This window comes from Mycteria americana, chromosome 7 (assembly GCF_035582795.1).
Source record: "Mycteria americana isolate JAX WOST 10 ecotype Jacksonville Zoo and Gardens chromosome 7, USCA_MyAme_1.0, whole genome shotgun sequence".
NCBI classification, from domain to species: domain Eukaryota; kingdom Metazoa; phylum Chordata; class Aves; order Ciconiiformes; family Ciconiidae; genus Mycteria; species Mycteria americana.
Window position 1 is genome coordinate 65,940,136 of NC_134371.1, and position 20,995 is coordinate 65,961,130.

General features: G+C 38.8%; 1 protein-coding gene across 12 annotated transcripts in view; it reads left to right on the forward strand.

Moving 5' to 3' along the window:
- Positions 1-20,995, forward strand: part of FGGY (FGGY carbohydrate kinase domain containing) — a 328,528-nt gene that overhangs the window by 193,121 nt on the left and 114,412 nt on the right. For all 12 annotated transcript variants that reach the window (XM_075508846.1, XM_075508847.1, XM_075508848.1 and 9 more), the window contains 4 exons: positions 647-859; positions 2,781-2,892; positions 4,689-4,840; positions 16,477-16,565. In XM_075508846.1, the coding sequence (XP_075364961.1) occupies positions 647-859; positions 2,781-2,892; positions 4,689-4,840; positions 16,477-16,565 (566 nt within the window). The remainder of the gene's footprint in view (positions 1-646; positions 860-2,780; positions 2,893-4,688; positions 4,841-16,476; positions 16,566-20,995) is intronic.

The window sequence follows — 20,995 nt, forward strand, 5'->3', positions numbered from 1 at the left end:
GGCAGCAGCTCTTGGCTCCTCGTTCCTCTTCAGTTCAAAGTTCAGTGGAACCAAACGCACCACCCCTTTCACTGCTTCAGCAGTATGATTTATTTGCATGGAGGCAATGACATATCTGTGGTGGTACTTGCTGTCTTGTCCAGAGGTGAATCCAACTTAACAGTCATCAGCAGCTTCACCATCTGCCAGAATTCAGGAAAACCTTGGAGTCTCTGGATTGAAATTTCCCTTCTGTGTAAAGCACCAGCTCTTGACTGCCACTGACTTTCCTTCCCTTCCTATCTCCTTCCCTCTTTTTCCCTTTATGTAGGCATGATACCATCTGACCACAGCTCAATTCCTTGACTGTATGAGTGCATGAACTTTATCATAGCATGCATATTCTTAGATGCAAATTGACAAATTGCTTTTCAGGAACTTCTATACCATGCAGCTTATATACAAACATTTGAAGAAAGAAAGTACAAGTAGTGCAAGACTTGAAAACTCAAATTAATGAAATAATACCAAGTGAAGACTTGCTGCAAAAAAGAGTTATCAAGCAAAGTGCCTGCACAGCATCTCTCCTGTCCTGTTCAGCACAGCTTTCCATCATCAGTCATTTTATCTGTTTTTAACCCCTTCCCCCCCCCCCCCCCCCCAACAGGTTTTATTAAAAATGCACAGTAAGAAGGAGGCTCCAGGAAAATACTACGTTGGAATTGATGTTGGGTCAGCAAGTGTTCGCGCAGCTTTGGTAGACGAGTTTGGGACAGTAGTGGCACATGCAGATCAGCCAATCCAAATTTGGGAGCCCCAAGCAGACCACTACGAGCAATCCTCTGCTGACATATGGGCTGCTTGTTGCTTGGTCACAAAGGTATGTGAAGAAAAACAAAATGAAGGAGATACGTGTTGCAGGTAGCTCTTCAATTTTTGAAAGTTTAAGGCCTTCCAGTCACTGGCCTTTAATAGCCAGTTTTGTGCATGCTGTATTACTGTATAACTTGTAACCATCCTTGTGCATTAAAGGCACCTTTAGGATATGGCTGATGTAGCCTCACAATGTGTAATATAGGTGAGGAGCTGAAGGCCAGACTGAAAAAAGCTTGTGCTACGACTGAAAATAGAATTAAAAGCCTTCCTGTCAGCTCAGGAGAAGGACTTCCCCGCTGCCTTCAGGATTCACATCTGTGGGTTTTGTTCGCTGGTGTATGTTCTAGCCATGAGACAGTTCTCTGAGGAGTCGAGGTTGCTCAGAACCTAGTAATGCATGTATTTGAAGATGTGTGTTGTGCTGTACTGGAGTCACAAAGGAACATTTGTTGTGGAGAAGTTGTAATCTGGTTTGTGGATGGTGCCTAACATAATGTCTGTCGCCTCTGATCCTCATTAAGATGCCTGTCCAGTATTATAAGACCAAAGTAAATTATATGCATTTGTGGATAGTATCAAGCATAAAACCAGATTGAAATAAACCTTACTATAAGGGAAAATTTGTACCCTCTGATCCAACTATCTGCCTGTACATTCTGGTGGTAAAAGTAAATTAGTGGCCGTGCTTGGCAGTGCACATGTAGGCTATTTCATCCTTCTTAATAAAGCCCCAGCCTGCTCCATGTTCTAAGGTTGGCTTTTTAAATATTCATGATACGGTTGGTAATTTGCAGACGGACAGTTCACCCATTCTCTTGTTATTGATCAGCCTTTTCAAACATTAATGAGCTTGGCTCTGCAGAAATGCCCTGAGATAAAGGAGACGAGGTGGAGGGGGAAGGAAGGAGAAGAAGGGAGTGATAGGGAAGAACAGCTTGATGTTAAAGCAGAGCAAGTCTTTTATTCTGCTTATTTGAGTTTTTTCTTTGTGAATTGCTTTGTTCTTGTTCTGGACCTCTTTAAATACAATCTCTTATGTGTAAGCAATAAAATACGGTCTCTGAAACTATAGCTTTACAGACCTGGTAGGAGACTGGCACTGTAGCAAGTCTAGTGAAAGTCTTTCGTTATAGTTCTAATTAAAATAACGATATTTTTATTGTTCCTGAGAAATGGCAGTTTATTACTGCGTTATATTTTAGGTGTCTTGCAGCCACACTTGGCACTTAATCCATGTGGGTGTTGTGGTTTTTCTTCCAGTGCTGCTGGAAGCCATGAAGTTCAGACCTTTTGGGGTGGTGATTTTTTTTGGAAAAATCTTCCAAAAAGTATGCTATCCAAACTCTTGGTAGCAGAGCTTTTGAAAAGGCATGCATTGCAGAGGTATTATCACTGCTGCGGATTTTGACCAACTTTATTTTTGGGACCCTTCGCTATTGCAAGACAGAAAGCTGTGGCACAATATTACCAAAGCAGTTCTAGAAGATTGTTGCTTCTACAGGTGGGAACTGAGTGATCACTATTAACTGATGGAAACACTTGGCCCTAATCCTGTGTCCATGTTTCACATGCAGCTCAACCCCAAGCTTTTAGAAAAGAGAGAAAATTAACATTGCTAGTTTTCTGTTACCTTTATTTTCTGATATTTTTGTGCTTCCTGCTTTCATCCAGGGCTGTGGCTAATAAGATTAGAAAGCTATTAAAGAACTTTTCATGGACCTTTGAATTGAGTTTTAAAAACCAAATAATTTTTGGTAATTTGGTGTATTTTTGATTAGAGATGTTAAAGAATACTGAATCTCAAAAATTTCGGAGTTTGAGCTTGCATTTCTAATTTGTAACTCATTTTCTGTACTCATTAGTTCACATGGTACATGCATATATATGGATATGTTTATATTCATCTGCATTTTGTATATTTGCAGAAAGTTGTCTGTGGAGTAGATGCCAGCCAGATTCGAGGGGTTGGTTTTGATGCTACATGTTCCCTTGTTGTTGTGGATAAACAGTTCCAACCTTTGGCAGTCAACCGTGAAGGTAGGACTCCAGCACAAAAATTGGTGTTACTGGATATATTTTGCCACTGACATGAATGAACTTACAATTTCATCCAAATACCAAGTTATGGGGTTGACTCTTGGAGATAAGGATGATAGAAAATCTTTTTTACAAGAGGATTTTTTCCTGGTTTTACTACTTTAATTCTACTGCAAAATTAAATTTGAGATGAGAATTACTTACTGTTTGGCTAAATGTTTGGCATCCTAAGATCAAGTTCATTCTTCTTGGCTCAGAGAGACTGCTGCTTAGAGAAATCCATACTCATTTTTCTTTTGTGCATGTTTTCTCCTTCAGACTTTACTAATCATGACTTTCATAGTGTATATAAATGCCCATCCACACTGGCTAAAGGGATACTAAAAATGTAGTGTTAGTATAGTCTAACTGCTTATTCTGTCATGGAGCTGCAGGCAGGAGGTTCAGCTTGTATATTTTATTACACTGGTGTTCTGTCTTTGTCTAGGACAGTGCTGAACTTCAGAAACAGTCTGTGACCTTTTTCTAAAAATGTTAATTTTTTTTATTAGTTTTCGAGTAGATGATTCAGAAAACTCAAGAAGTCTGTGATGCACTGTTTTTCAGTGAATCCCATTTAAGATTAGGTGTGTGCTAAATCTGTAGTTACAGAGCCATAATCACAATTCTGTTGATGCTCCCTTTCTATTCTCAGACGTATTTGTCATCTCCTCCTATCCTTCTCAAAAAACCAGCTTTGCCCCCAAAATGTCCTTCGCTAAATTTAGATGAGATTATTTATTTTTCAGTTTGAGAGTCTCTTACAATCTGTTCAATGCCTAATGATGTCTGGGGCTATTTTGGTCTATTGAGTCAAATTCAGTTCTCATTTTTGATTCTCTGATATCCCCAAGAACTTTGCGTTTACGCAGTGGTAGTGTTAAATAAGTGCACAAGAGTGCACTGAATACTGTCACGCTGGTATGGGCATGCAATGGTCTGGTTTCAGGCAGTCTCACAGTTTTAAGTTGTATTTGAATCCATGTTAGAAATGTTGGTGTGCCTCATACTTCTGCCTTGTCTTGGAGTATGTTTTCAAGATTATGCATGAGTGGCTGTGTCATGAAGTTGAGTGTGCAGTGTACTTAGCAAGAGAGGAATCTGAAGTGTCATCTGGATTACAGTTCCACCTGTCTAGCAGGTCCTCTGTAGGTTAATTTGATAAAATGTTCTTTGCTTCTTGTTCTCATGTGTTATGCAGACTTGGCAAATGCTTTTTCCTTCCACATCCAAAATAAAAGCATTTCAGCAAATTACCCTCCTGAAACCGTATTTCTGAAAGGAAGTAGGGTAGTTCTTCTCATAACAATAGAAGAGGAAAGAGAACCCCTGTAACTATCCAGCTGACTAGCTTAGTTAATTTCAGTTTATAACATAATTGCTCAGATTTTGTCACATTTTTAGTTCCTAGTCACCAAAATGCTTCTTTCTATTTTAACTAAATACGTGTACTTTGTCAAGAAGTTTGGGTTTTTTGAATGAAATGTAGTCTACAAGAGCATGGTGTTTCAAAGTTCTTGGATGCTCACAAGCCTGATTGGTTTCAGTCAGCATTCTCAGTGCTCAGCATGTCTTAAAGTTGGCTCAAAGGGCTGGAATTTTATCTTTAGGTATCCACTGTGAATTATTAACGCAAATAGAATTTGAGTTTTCTGTGTAGAAGTGAAAGTGTGAAGCAGCTTAGAGTCTAGTAACTTACAGTACTGAGGTGGGGTTAAGCCAGACCTAAAATAATCTCTTTTTTTCTTTTCCCCAAGGACAAAACTATAGGAATGTTATTATGTGGATGGACCATCGTGCAGTCAGTCAAGTTGAGCGTATCAATGCAACGCAACACAAGGTTTTGAGCTATGTAGGGGGAGTGATGTCTGTGGAAATGCAGCCACCTAAACTGCTGTGGATAAAGGAAGTGAGTACATCTAAGACTGTGGTGCGTTTTTACTAATGATCAGTGCCCTTTGTTTGTTAATTTCTGAGAATGGAATTTTTAAAACAAAAGTCTTCAGCCTTAGCGTTGAACCCAAAGGTGCGCAAAGTAAGGCCAGCCTTAAGTTGTGATGAAAATGTTTTGAGGTTCTTTTCTTCCTCTCAATTATTTAGAAATATCTTTGATTTTACTGAAGTTTAGTGTTTCCTGATTGAAACATTTCATATGTCTTTCTTATCTAATTTTAAGGTTAGATATACATAGAAATTTGGTTGCAGGTAATGAATGAGTCCTTGAAGTATCCTAGGATTTAGTTATGGGGGGGTATTTCCTGCTCCAGCTACTGTAGCTGGGCGTGCTTACAGAGATGTAGGTGCTACTTCTGGGATGGATTTATAGCAATTTGAAAACAGCACCATCTCAACATTGGATATCCTGGCCAGAGGTACTGCCTTTGAGGCATTGCCTCCAACAGTGAGGGGATGTGTGATGTCTTTGGCTGCTAGTAGAGAAACTGTTCAGTTAGAGCTTCAATTCAGTTCTGTCCCATCTGTAGGAAATAGACCATCTGTAAAGGGAAGGTGCTCTGTTCATAATGTGGAACTCTACCTCTGTCTCTTGTGTTACAAGAGATTTTATGTGTTACAGAATGACATATGGCCTTTTAATAATAACTGTCAGATAAAAGGAGAAATGCTTGCCACTTGAATTTTTTATAACCTCCTCCAATCTGGCTTTTACATTTGGTCTCAATGATGCTTGCTGTCATTTTAACAAAGCCCAAATGTAAATTACTTGCTGCCAGTTTCAAGCAGCCAAAGTCTCCTGTCCTTACAAACATGAAACATCACATGGTAACAAGGTGCAGATTGGGGAAAGTTAAAGGAATTAACTGGTAGAAGCAGGTACTGACAGATTAATGATAATACAGGATAATTAATGTTGTTTGTAGATGCTATACTGAAATATGAATATCCATCTACTAGTTCTTTCCTTCTTGAGCTATGAGTATCATATGTCAGTCATTTTATAAATAATAAAAAGTGAAGCTGTCAAAAAAAACCTTAAATGAATCCATTGTGTTTAAAACATTTTTATATTGCAAGGTCTGGAATATCAGTACCTGACTGATCAGGAAAGCACAGACTGTGGGGTCTCTGAATGTCGTCACCAGAGATGTAAGTCTATGCTATGGCCTCAAAGCCCGCCCACATAATTGCTGTAGTATAAAGGGGAGAGCAAGTATTGCAGGGCTTGTTCCCTCCATGAGCAAATGGGTAGGAAACAGAATTCACCTTACCCAGCCTGTCAGCCAGTAGCATAGATTGCCTGGCAGAAGGGCATTACAGAACAGGGCTTGTTCGTATGTCCCCTTTCAGCTCCTGACGTACCATCTAAAGAGATTATTATCCTTAAGAGAGGGGTATTTTTACCTCAGTGTCTGCTTGCTGAGCTGCTCACGGGACAGTTCCTCCATCCTGAGTGGACTAGCAAAGACATCCTGTTAAACTGCTTAAGCTTACCCTGCTTAACTTGGGCACCTTAAGCAACATCTACAGTAGCACCTCAGCTAGCTCATGAGAAGGAACAATAACATTTATTATGGAGTCGGTTGTAATCAGTTGAGATGGGGGCATGTAGTGTTAAACTTTTTGGCTTTAGAGAGGTATGTGATCGAATCTTTGCTTACTGCTTCTATACTTGTTGCAAAGTGGGAGGGTGAAAGGAATTCTATGAAGAGTGATGGTTTATTTTCAGTGCCAATCACAGTAATGCGCCTATGTATTACATGACTTTTAGGGCTAGCAGTGAAGGTTCATGTTAGCCTCTGACAGCTGAAATTCAGCCTCATGTAATGCAAGCGTTCTCACTTTTTGCCAAGGAAGGCAAATTTTACAATAACTTTGAATGTCAGGTTCTCCAAATGAGAGCTAAAACACTGGTTTGCATATATGTTGTTATTCAGTGGAGTGTCTTCAAGTGGTCTACAAATAATAAATTACTTAAGTCTCTTCAGAATCTTTGTTATTAATATTTTATAGATGAATAAGCTATGACACAGGTATTAAAGGCATGGTCAGCAAAACTACTTATAAAATGTTTCCTTCATGTCTTTTGAGTTGTATCATCTTTCTTTTCTGTGTTTAATGTATTTCCCTCCTGCTAATACTGCACAGTTCCCAAAGGTGCAGTAGAGTTAGATTTTGATCCAGCTCATACACCACAAGGAAAAAACATTCTATTTTGTTTGCAAGATTATTTCTTAAGCTAGTGATAATGCACATGCTGGCAAAAAGGAAGTTTGGTTTTCACATCCCTTGGGAGAGTCACAAGATTAGCAGGAAGAAAGAAACATTTTATTTTTATTTTAGCCTTTTCAACTGAGAATATCTGAAGGCTTTGCAAAGTTGAAACTAGAATTCCCATTGTGCATCTATTCAATTGTGACAACTGGTTTTCAGAAAATAACTGCACTGTACCTGGTTTGTGCAGGCCACCCGCTGAGTCGGGTGGGAACATCTTGACTAGATGGGAACTTCATCAGCATAAACTTTGACTCTTTTTAAAAACGTGGCCCTCGGTGTTGCTGAGGAGAGGGCCAAAATGGGATCGTTATGAGCACTGAATGTTAGGGCTGAGATGTGTTGGCAGAACTGCCTGGGGAAGTTTACATAGCGTCTGCCCACAGTGTGTGCCTGGCTGTGATCGTGGCCTTTGGTCTCTCCAGCTTTCGTGACGGCTAAATGTCACCAAATATGCTACCAGCAAGATTTCTTTGAAGTATCGTGGATCTGAATAGTTTATTTGTCTTACTTAAATCCTCACCTCTGCTTATGTTTTCTATATCATATGGGAAATAACCTTTCCTACCAAGGTACTGCTTGCTCCAGTGAGCAGTGCAGTCTCAGGAGCTGCTTTAAAATAAGATCCCTCTCAAAGCATCCCAAAAGTCTATTGCTATATTGTATAATGCTCTCCCAGAATTTTCTGCCAACCTCTGCAAATACGTACAGTTGGTTCAGGTTTTTTCTGAAAACACTTCCAGTATTTCTAGAACTATTTCCAGCCATCTGACTGCAGCTGGTGCAGCCTTCTGCTTGATGCAAGAACCGTGTTGGGTCAGACCACAAATCCGTTTGACTCAGTATTTGTCTGATTAGTAGTGAGTGTTTTGCTCTATGAATTTAGCTAATCTTTTCTGAACCCACATGCACTTTTTGCACCTACTATGTCCTGTGGTAGAGTTCCACTGTTTAACTGTACTTTGTGTGAACAGGTATCTTTTTTTCTGAAACAAGCTCCTAACATTTCATTTTCCTTTTAGTTCTTGAAATGTATGAGACAGTGAACTACATCATTCCCCAGTCAACATCTCCATGCCATGGACCGTAGTGATGTTTTTGTTCCTTTCCTTCTTTATTCCTTTCTTAATATTCCTCCCTGATGTTGTCATATACCTGACAGTATTCCAGAAACTTAAGGCAAACAATGGATTGGGCACATTCTTCTATGACTGGCCCTAATCAAAACTGGCTAAACCAAGGTGTATCCAGAAGCTACTTTGGGCCTTTGTCCCTTTGGTAGGCATCACGTTTCTGGAAACTTTTTGATTAGAAAGGTTGACGTGGCTGCAACACATACAACACATAGATGTTTTCAAAACAAAACAAAACAAAACCCACAGCCATACACTTTTACAGTCATGCTCCAGGTCAGTGGGTACATCCTGATTTATGAAGATTCACTGGAGACTTTTGCCTTGAATTCCCTGGAACTTTTTTTGAACTCTCCAGGAATTTAATGTTTCTGCTATTAAATGCTTTTGCTATTTTCCCCCTGTACATCTTTGCCTGGGATTGGTGCTGTGCATGTTCCATATCTGTTTGCATTGATCGAGGTTTTGCAGGGAGGGTGCAGTGGGGAAAATAACTGTTTTATGTCTGAAGTTATGATAAAATAACCTGGAACTAATAATTAAGAACAATTTATAGACCCATTGCTGTAACCAGCAGAATTAGTTTTCATATCACTGGGATAATGTTTGATAATTTCCTTTTAATCGAACCTCATGTATTTGTAACAGTAAACAGCAAGTAATTGAAAGAACCTTAAAATGAATCCTAATGAAATATATTCCTTTCAGTGGATCCTCAGTTCTCTGGAACTCTTAACGTTGTTTTCTTGAGCTTCAAAGTTTATTTAGGCTGGCATAAATATAAATGTTTCTTTTTGAGTTTATTGCCTAACTGATAAATATTCAAGATATTCCCTTGAATTTTCCATGTTCCATATTCGTGGAGTCAGTCATATGAAACTGCCGTCTTGCTAATACAAGATAAATTGCACAAATGTGACTGTAAACTAAATTAGTTTGTTAAAAGTCGTTTAGGAGACTAGTGATTTAGGTGACTAACTAGATGCACTTTTGGAAATCAGGTATTTAAGGTATTGATACTAAATGACCCTTTGGACTGTTATTATACCTGTAGGTTAATTGTGTGTACATTGTCATCAAAACCTCCCTCTCCCTTTCCGTGACGCTAACCTGACGGTGGAAGGCCACATTAGGAGATCCTGCCTTCTCACTATTTGCCCTGGGCTCTCCTAACTCCGTAGTATCTGAAAACTTGACATCTGTGAGGAGGGGTCTGACAATTCAGCAGTATTGCGAAGTGTTGAGTGATTAGGCTGTCCCTCAAAGAAAGGAGTTGAATTTCTATTACTTGAAGAATTTTAATCTAAGCAATTAAAAGTATTACTAAAGAATATGACTTTGCAAATTTACTCTGAATTGGTTGGAAGTAATGAAGAGGGAGGAGAAGGGGGAGAGGGCTAAGGTGACCTAACTGTGCTTTTCCATTCCCATCATCATCTTGTTATTAGAATTCAAGTTGAAGATGACCTCACTGACTGTGAGGAATGAGCTGACATCATTATACGGGAAGTAGATGCTGGTCCTTATCTCTTGTGGCTTTCCTGTTACACTTGACTTGTATTTATTTGCAGAGGGATGTTGCAGTTTTTCTTCCAAGTCAAAAGTTACCCTCATCTGCTTCTTTCTGACTTTCTTTTCCAGATAATGCTTTCTCTTGAAGATTTCTCTTCATCTCCTTACAGTCTCACTGTACACAGAATAGAGATTCAACTAGAGACTAGAGGCTTCAGGGCATATTCTGTTCTTCCAGCTCTTCATCTCTATTCCATTTTGGTTTTGAATTAAGAAACTGAACTATGAAGGCCGTAATAGGTCTTTTGAGATCTTTTGTTTGAATTGTATTGGCTTACATTCAGTTTAGTTTGATTGCTGCTGAATCATTTTACCCTCTAGCACCTAGTGGTTAGTCTACATGAAATTAATTGGGTGGTCTTGATGTTTGTGATTGCGGATAGGTGTTCATATGACAAAGCCATCATTGCAAGTGGAGTTTGCATGTCGGGGACAGCTGTTTGCAGTAAATGATCAACTGAATGCAGCTACTGTATAGCCTATGGGGCAGTCTTGTTAAAGTGTGCACATCTGTGGTCCAGTTATGAGGAGTATTGTATTTCTCTGCCTGTGTGGACCATGTGTGGTGATAAAGAGAGTCCAGTGTTAAATCTGTAATGTAAAACAAAATGAATATATGATTTTTTTTTTTTAAAGCTAATTTCTGTGGATACAGTCACATTTGACTTTTGAATGTGGTCAGCTGAATTAAGAATGTGAACTGTAGATTAAGTTGAAATAAAGAATCATTATTCTTTCACAAATATTTAGAAACTAGCTGAAAGAGAATTCTGACAATGTCTTCCTGAAGTCAGTAAGTTTGAATGTAAACTTCACTGAAAAGGAAAGTAGTCCCTGGCTACTGGGTCTTTCAAAATAACCAATTAAATTCACTCCTCTTGCTGTTATTTCCTCAGATTTCTTCATTGTTTAGAATTATCTTGCAAAACATTATTGCAATGGTTCTTTACTTCTGTAGATGCAGGTACATTTTTTGCAGCTTTGCTAAGCAGGTTGGGCTGTTTTGTTGACTTTGGCTAAAGAAATTGCACGTTCACTGACTGAATGAAAGTGTAGATAGCTCTGGTGGGTAGATGTGTGCATATGATCTGAAAATGTTGGTACATACTCCTTCACTTGGAAATTATTTTGCTGCAAATGTTTGTCAGTACAACGTGACTATACGGGTGTTTATGCTGTGGCAAACCAACACCACAGCAGTGAGAGCATAGCTTAAGCAGAGCAATGTAAAAACTGCAGTGAAGGTTTGTCCAGCTGTAGAATTAGCCTGTTAGTGTGTTTTTCCCAGAGGTAGCAGAAGAAAAAATCTTGCTTACTAATTTCTGGCTGGAAATTTTATTGTGGCTTGTGCCAAAATGAAAGGATGCTTGTTATGTTTTCCTCATAGTAATGACATTACAAATCAGCTAATTCTAAAAAATACTAGTCCCATTAAATCAGAGGTGCTGTAGCATATTCTAAATGGGCGGGGGATGCTGGACTGGGAGCAGGTATTTGCTTGGTAACTGTCTCCAAATGAAATGCAGTCTCCCTACAGTGTGCTTTCACAACTCCGTTTTTAATTTGGTGCATAAGTGCAAAGAAGAGTATCCCTTTAGCAAAAAAATCACTTCACAGAGTGAATGGCTAGCATATCGTTCCTTTGCAATTAATAACTAAAATCAATAGTTTTTGAGTAAATCTGGCACAGTGGTCAGTGATCTTTCTGTGTATTACTGTTCACGTCTTCAGTTACAGCTGCCTTTTTATGCATCATTGTTCTTCTTTCTGTACACCCGTGACTTGCAGTGACCAATGGGATAATTTGCAGAAACAATTAAAACATCTCTTGCCCTGGCTACGGAGGGAAAAAGAATAGCGGATGTACTGGCATTAGCTTGGCAGCAACTTCTTTGTTGATGCATGTCTTCTCCCTTGCTTGTTGTTGCCTTTGCCGCTGGCTTTTTGTTTAGTTGAATGTGACTGGTAAGATTTTGCCATTAAAATAAATAATCAACTCCATGTTAAATGAGAGTGAGTCCAAGGTACTGGGTTCAGAACTGAACTCTTGATTAGCATTGTTTATAAATGCTTTAACAGCTCTTGTTATCAAAATCCATACATAGTGCAGGCATGTGTGCGTAAGCTGTACTTTGGACTGTTGAGTTTGGCTTTTAGTTGCAGTTGCTAATCGAGCAGAAGTACTTTAAATGGTAACTAAAAAGATTAACAGCTGGGAGGTTCAAAGCACCTACACCTCTAAGTATGTCCTACTCAGTCTGTCTCCCAGCCGTATCTCTCCACTCCATTGCAGAGTGACGAGGCTTACAACATGCACGCAGATTGTCCTTCTTGCCTTGTTACAGCTTCTGCCAACTCCACCTTTAATGTGCCTGGTGTGTCCCTCTGTAGCCATTTCTGACCTGGACTCTGATGCTTGCCTGACTTGCGGTGCTATGCTCAGTGTGCCTCAGGGATTTGAAAATACCTGCAAGTGTCTAAGACAGTGTCTTGGTGGTGGAGATGGTGTGTTGCAGCAAGGCAGTTTTCTCGACTTTCAGCAGTAGCCTTACCCTAAGAGGTTACTTTCCAAGCCCCCCTTCTCCCCCCGCCCCTAGTTCCAGCCTCAAGACGAATATGATAATTCAGTTAATGTTTTACCAATTAATTAGAGTGCAGCTGGTAGTTGCAGAATTGATAAGTTTGCAGCCTTGGCTCTGGCAAGGATAGGATTTCTGCTCAGAGCCTATCTTGGGTGTCTCAGAATAGCTCTATCGCATGACTTGGCATCCGATCTGAAGTGTGAGAGATCCAGGTTCTAAGTTCTTGCTTTGTCTGAATTGGAGTAGGGCATGGGACATGAGTTTTATATGCCCATGAGTGTGTGCATTAAGTCTTCAGTTGTTCTCTTTCTTCCTTTCACACAACGTGTATTTGTTTTCTGTAATTTAGAAAAAGAGAGACTGATATACTACATAATCTCCCAGGCAATCTGTAATAGTAGGCTGAGATTCAAATTTGGGGTTGAATTGGGAGAAGCAGACGGTTCTTCAGTGAATGAGTCTCTTTCCTGATTTTCAGATGACTTAGATTTTGACCTGATGTGGAACTTGAATGCTCATGCCAGCTTTCTTTCTCACACTAAATGGTATAACATTTTTTCTGCTTCCATCAGTCCATCCTGGTTTTAATCTAGATTTCTAACACACCATTTTGGGATGATTTTTGAATTTGTGGGGTTTCACTGATAAGTAGCCATGAAATTCAGACTGATAACCTGTGCTAAATCAGACAACTTGCTTCTAGCCCATCTTTAGTTAATTCCATGGCCAACAGGGATCTGATACGAAGGCTGTCTATAATGGCATTTAAGATAATTTGATTAATACTTAATCTCTATTAGCAATAGCAAAAGTCAGGACTTCTTTGGTGTTTATATACACATTTTACTTCTGGTGGAAAAAAATGCGTTTTCACAAACATTAGATGTCTGAAGATCCTTTACAAGAAATTTATATACCCAGTAAGAGGAGAAATCAAAGGTTTCCTGTACAGAAACAGACTACGTCAGCAAACCAGTAAACATGAATGTGAAAGCTCTTTCAGCTTTCTGAAGGAGAATGTGCCTCAAGGTGTCTCCAAAAAATTGTATCAGATGCTGGAGCTCACGTTAAATTCTTCGTGTGCGTGTATTTTCAGTTCAGTTAAGAAATGAACAAATACACTTAACACAATACAAAATTGTGCAGTATGGCTTCATGATAATCTTTTGACTTGTCAAAGAACAATTGGGCAATGGAGGCCTTTCATGTGCTCTATATCAGTTCTCCCATCCCTCACTCTCCTAGACCCTTCTCCTCTATGAAGATTAAAAGACATTGTACTTCATAATTCTTAAACTCTTTGCCCCAGGTATTTGGGATTATCTATAAGGATCTCAAAAAATTATTGTTTGGAGGTATAGTTTTTCAAAAAACCACAAAACAATCAGTGAGAGAGATGAAAAAGGGGGACTCCATAAGTACCCCTGCAAAACAGAAGGATTGAATTCATTTCTTTACAAGTGAATTTGGAGCGTGAGTCGCAGGATATGAATACAGCATTGGGAACGTTCCCGGATCTTTTCCACAATCCTTTTAATGTGGTCACAGATTCCTGACTGTGAGTAAAAATAAATTAGAATTAGCTTCAGTGAGTGTCGAAAACATGGAGACTTTTAAATTTGTTTGGAAAAAGCATCAGGGCATGCTATGATTTTTTTTTTGTCTGTACTAATTAGTGATGACAAAGCATCAAGATGGCAAAGAATGAATCATTTAGATATTCATGAAACAACGTATTTTAGTGTCACTAACATGTGGCTTTGGGAAATTCTTGAAGTAATAGAATAAGGATCCAAGGAGTATCTTTGATGAAACAGATTTGTTTGAAGAGGACAGTTATTCTTAATCCAATTTCTTTTCTGATTAGCCAATCAGAACTAATAGCCAAACTACTCCTGTTGTTTCTTGAAGACTGCCAGGTATGTTAACAATAATAATGGCTTATATTATCAAAATAATCAGGCTGAATGACCTTTGTACTAAACTATGGAGCACCTTTGCATTCGCATATAAAGTGAAATTTAATGTGAGTAGCAGCCACATACGTCTAGGAGGTAAGCTAAACCCGAGTGATTAGGAACAGGCATCCAAAGTTTGTGCATTGTATGTTAAAAAGTTGTAATCGGAGCGTGTCTTTTTTGAACTCAATAAGAACCCAGTAAATTTTAGAAGCTTTTGAAGGACTAAATTCAAAGAAGACATTTTTTTTCATGATCCAAAATGAAACAAAATTTTGCTTTTTTTTGTACTTACCCAGTTGCATCTTAGTTTCTGGAATTCATAGATTCTATTTCAGTAACTTTCTGGACTTGTAAGATTTTGGTTTGAAATCACATAGTATCTGAAGTAAGTTATAGAGCCAAATAGTATTTCCTAAAATGGAATTATCTTTTATTTTAATTCAGCATGTACATTCTTGATACTGCATGTAATTAATTTTTGCTCCAGAAAACTGATGGCAGCTTTTAAAATGCAGATAATTTAAATTGTCATGTTAGTTATTGACAATTTACTGAATAATTTGGAAAAAAAGCTTTGAAAAGAAAAGCATAATAACTACATAATAAAACTACTAGATCCTTTGCTAAAATACTTGGGCCTCCTGCTCAACTGTGTACCACAGGTTCTTCCAGGGTTTTTTGGGGGGGAGGGGGGAGGACTTGGAGTTGCTGTTGACAAAGCTTATGCTATTGAGACTCTCTTAGTGTTTAATACTTTTACTTCTCTAAAAAATCCTCTGCTTCTGGAATCTTGTACAAGAGTCTTGGCCTGGACTTACGGAGAGTAGATGAAAAAGGTGGGACCTGAAAGCTAAAAAAACAAGAAGGCAAATAAATTGTCCCTCAAATTTCTTGCGTAGAGATGAAGACCCACATAGTTTCCCACGTCATGCACTTCTGAAGTATCTCTCTAGCTCTGCCTTAGCCTGCTAGATGCAACTGTTGACCTAACTTGTGTTCTTGCTGAAGCTGTGTCATCTAGCAGGGCTCCACGCCCAAAATAGCCCAGCTAGGATTTGTGTTTCTCATACAACAGATGCTCTTAAGTGAGATTGCTCTTAAGCAATCGTCTCTTTCTGTGGAAGTCTGATTTGCGAACCTTGTGACTTTTGTTTGGTTTTGATATTCTTTAGTTATTTTAACATACTGAGGCCAGAGATGGCCATTGAATGGTATAGGTGTATTGCAGTACAATGATGCTCACTCTTTATGTCACACTGGAATAATACGTTACACTTGGGAAACTTTCTTCCCATTCATCATTGTCTGATGCCTGTGGCAAGTGTGGAGATTGTTTATGTGGAAAAGTAATTTTAAGAATATGCATTGCTATCATAAGCTGAAACCAGACTGAGCTTTGGAGGTAGAAACAAAGAATAGAGCCTGGCCCAGGTGATATGACTTACCTCTTGCTTTCTGGACTGCTAGCTCTCTGTTGAGTATAGTGTTGGAAACTCTCTGTAAATAATCTATCTTGGTAGAAGAGGGTTTTTTTAGGAGTTTGGAAATGTCACATGGCTATCAGGAGTTTACAGGTGTCATTGGAGGGCTATCCTGTAACTGTCTTCAGTTACACCCTCAGCTGAAGAAATAAGATTGAACCTCTTTTCAAATGGAAACTTAGGCATTCGTACTGCTTTGTGTATTGTTATGCATTTCAAGGAAATTTTGCAGATGGGCAGAGTTTGCAAAGATAAACTTCTGTTAATTGTTTGTGTGAATTCATGTGCATGCTGTGATGGCAACTGTAGGGTTGTAGTGTGGATTTAAAGCTGATTGTTACTGGTTAATCCAGGCCCTCTCTTCAAGGGCAACTCTTTTCTTATGATCAGTCTGTGGTGGGGGAAAGGCTCAGTTCTTCAGGCTGTAAATCACTGTAAAGTGAGTAGAGCGGTCTGGATGATGAGAATATTGGGTTTGGAAAAATTGCCATTTTTACATAAATGGCAGGTTTCTTAATTGCATTAAAACAGGGACATGATCATGCCTGGCCTCTAATATCTGCATTTCTAAAAATTTTTTTGTTAGAACTTGCAAGAATCGTGCTGGGAGAAGGCAGGCTACTTCTTTGATCTTCCGGATTTCTTATCTTGGAAAGCCACAGGTGTCACTGCAAGGTATGTTAATTTTAACGATATGATTTGGTCATCTTTATCTGTTTTCTTATGTATGTTTCTGCTTTAATTCATTTTGACTGGACATGCTGATATGTACGTCTGTAACTCAGCCTGCTCCAAAACATCTTGAACTTATCTGCTGCTTCCATCGTGCATTCCTCAACACAGTTGTTCCTGTGAGCAGTGTAATTCACAGATACACTATGTTGCTACAACTGTTGGTTAATTTGTCTTATACTCCATTTTGGAACATAAATATGATTGCGCTAGTTACTGTGAAACACGCTTCTCATAATTCTTTGAAGTCTGTTTTTGTTGACAAATTTATTGACTTTTTTGAGAATTGGAAGAAAACACTTCTTTCCTGTGTGGGAGGGATCTGGTAAAATCTTGTTTAAAATAGGCACTTCACTGTAAAACACGGCAGCTGTATTGCTCCCCAAAAGTGTCCTAGAATACTTGCTGAGCAGTTTAACAAAACCCCTTTAAAATCTTGATTAAAGTGATCAGTACAAGTGAAGTGTATTTGCAGATAAACTAGTCATTGTGAAAAGTGAGGTACACTATTATTTATTTAAAATAAAGTCTTATTGACCAATTCCATGTCCAGCTCAGTGCAGTTCACAGTTCTTTCCACTGCAGTTTGTGGAGCTGAATCTGTGCAAAAATTAGTCTAAAATGAAAACTGGTCACGGGATAGTTGTAGTCTCTCTGGAAATTGAAGATGCCTTCGCATCAGATATGGTTCTTTTTATTTGAGTGCTCTTTCCCCCTAGTTAGTCTCCATGATTGACAGCTATTGTTAAATATCTTGTATTATAGAGCAGGAAACTGCTAGATGATAATTGAAAGATAGTATCTCAAATCTTCCTTCCTTTGGACTTTTAGTCAGATTGTGCCGTATGCTGTATAACTATGAACTATGTAACAGAAGAACAACTCTCACCCCAAACATCTTGCAATCTAAGCAGTCCCGTCACCTGACCCAACTCTAACTTCAAGAGGATAAATCCCAGGCTCTCAGAGGGGGAGGGTCTCAGAGTCATGCAGGGTCTCCATCCTGTGAAAGTACTCAAGACTTCGATTGTACTCAAGTACTGGGGGATGGAGAAAGGTGACTGCTTTGTTGTAAGGGTGCAACAGATCAAGTGCCTCTCAAATTTAGGCACAGTCATGTGTGAGAAAACTAGTCACCTGTCCTGAAGAGAACCTTTTTGAGGTAGTTGGGGGATACGATGACCCAGAAAATAAATGTCACTTTATTGGGTTACAGATTCTTTCAATTTGTCTACTAATAGTTCTGTTTAATAGGACGGGGGAACATTTTCATCTGCTCTTACATGTGGTAGGGGTGACTTCATTCTACCCTTCTTATTTGGCTAGGGATCCTGTTTGGAACTTAGTTCCAAACACAGTTTTAATTTGGCTTTGTGGCCAGGTGATGATTAATAGATAGGATAAAATGTGTGAGCAAATCATGAAATGTTCACCTTGTGCTAACGGTCACCTTGTGCTAGCGGCTGAAGGAGCTAAAATAAAATATGGTCCAGGTGCGCTTGGAATCAAATATTATTTGGAATTTATTTTTAAAGGAAGGGAAACAGTTTCAGAGAGAATGGTGATATATTTGAAAGAGAGTTCTTATCTTGCTTGAGCAGAGGGATCTCCAGCATTGATGACCAGAGTTCCTGCTCTTCCCAGATCTTCCTTGATCCATAGCATGTTCTGTCTGTCTTGTTTTTAATAGTGGCAGCCATACTATATAAAAGAAATCTGTCTCTCTGCCCTTCCCTCTCTCCGTCTCTCTTAACCTCCAACCCAATGTAGCTTGTGAGAGCAAACGGAAAAGAACAACAATGCCTTCCTGCAGACTTAAAAATGTAACTGTTGTTATGACTAATTCTTTAGCTGTTGGGAAATGAATGATTGTATTGAAGTATAGGTGTTACACTAGCTATGCAGCTATCCAAGTTGCAGAATTAATGGATCGCTGCTAACAACTGATGCTGCAGTAGTGGGGAATCTGGATGGAAACGAAGATAACAGCGTGCTTAGTACAGTAAATTTTATCACCTTCCTTTTACTTGTTTCTGAAAACTCACATTTTGTTTTTTCACAAAACTCTTGCTAGAGTTACACCATGCCTGGTACTTGCTATTCCAACGTTGTATTTGTCCATCTGCTTGCTGCATGTACGTGTCAGTGGTTATCATTTCTGTGAGGTCTTTGGGAAGGGCAGGTGTTTTCTTGGGTGTGTCGTTAGTGCCCAGCACTGTAGGACCTAATTCCCCCTGGGAACTTCTGTTGCAATAAATATTACTAATAACAGTGAAAGAGCAAACAGATCTTCGGAACTAACGATTGTATTCTCTAGTGCTCCTCTAACCTGTACAGGAGTACAGTCTGAATTCCTGAGATTAAAATTTTCAGCCTCCTCTGCAACTTTTGTATGCAACCAAAATGTATGGCAGGAGGTTTAAAAGGAAGTTAGGAGGGGGTATACAGGAGCTTAGAGTATGATAACAGAGTTCCTGTCTACTGTCCCTCATGGATGCCTTAATTTAGGAGGCAATGTTATTTGCGGGTGTGGGGAAGGGAAGAGAATGATGGGGTAAGAATAATGCTGTGGACTTAGTGTAGTGGTGCTGTCAGCTGGTGTCAGGCTGTCATGGCTTGCAGTGGACTTTGGGACTGTCTAAACTCAGTGAAGCTCAGGTTTTGCTTTGGAAGTAGGTCTGAAAAGGGAGGGTACTGTGGTAATGACAACTCCTTGGTCCTGCCTGGCTTTGGCTTTGTGTTCTTAGCTGTAACTTTCTGGAGGTGAGGCAGAGAATCTCTCTTTAAAAAAAAAACAAAACAAAACAAAAAAGCTGCAGAAGATTATACTGAAAAGTGGAGCTGACTGAATTTTTACTGGCAAGTTCATTTCCTTAGAAATGACATTTTGATTATTCAAAAACTTTTTTATTGTATTGATGAATGTTGTAAGGGAGAAAGGAATGTTGGGAAAAGACTTTCTGGACAAAGTCTTTCCCCACCCTTTGGTTGAGAGTCTTCTGTGTTGCATAAAATAGTTCCTTGTACATCCTCCTTTGCTGCCTTAATGTGCTCCCCAAAATTAAGCCCGTTGTTTTGGATCTAGTGGAATGTCTTAATGTCTTATAGGGTAACAAAGGAGGAAGAAAAAGGCAGGAAAATAAGGACAAGAAGTGTTTTGTTGGAATCAAACCTAATTTTTTTTTCCTTCCTCTGTTCTGCCCCATGCACACCTGTTTCTTGGGAATTTCCTTGTAGTTTGGTGAAGTAAAGTAATTTGTCCTGCATATGCTCATAATACTAGGGAAGTGTGAATTTATCAAGTATAAGATTCTTAGCACCTTTTCTCCCTTTGAGCACAAAGGAGCCTATTCACAGGGCAAGACACAGTGTTAGTCATTGTGAATCATACATAACTTGGCTCTGATAAAAGAAAGATTTATTTTTTTTAATTTATTTTGGTGATGGGGATTTTACCAAAATAAATGAAATTCCAAGGGCACTTTTGTAGGAAAGACTTCTGCATTCATTGAAACTATTACTCTTGCTTCTTGAAATTTTTAAGGGGCTCTTTAAAACATTTTGTATGTATTTAACATCTAAAAACTATGTATAGTCTTTTTGGCTTCAGTGAGATTACTCAATGCACAAAGTTAAGTAGTGTGTGAGATCAGGATTTGAAGTATTTGAAAAGCAGTTCTTGATGTGTGTTTCTGAGTATGAAATCGTTTGTCTTTCACCTTTGATTCTGCTGGCTTGAACTGCCTTGTAGCCAAGTTTTTTCCAGTGGATGTATATGCGTAAATGTGTATGCATCTTTATCTGAAAGGTGGAGACTCAAACATATTCTGAGATTTTTACCTAATGTCTTTGAAATTGCTATATAGCTCACCAAACAGCGTCCACCCATCAATTGCAAAGGGTAAGTTCCAAATCGTTGATTCCCATTGTTCTTGAAAGATTGTTGCCTGTAAAATTCCATATTAAAAATAGTTATTTTTTATTATTTCTCCTTTGGGTTGATGAAAGACCATCGAATTGTTCTGAACAGACGGCTGACTATTCTGCATTAAAAAAATGTTACTGACAGCTCTTTAGTTAAAAAAATTTAAAACTTTGGAACTTCCCCGCTACTGCCCCCCAAGGTTGCAACAATGAGTATTGGTTTTGCCACTTGAATACTCAGTTGTCTTATTTCAGAAATGCTGTTGTGGAGAGGAAGAGAGAGCTGTTTTTTCACAGACACGTTAGCAATGCTTTTCAGAGGCTCAGCACTTTTACTCATGGTGAGTGTGACTCACTGCTCTCTTCCACCCACCATCTATAACTTCTGATAACTTTTCCTTTATATGGTATTTTGGATAAAGCTATCTTAATAAAATCTAAATGCCTAT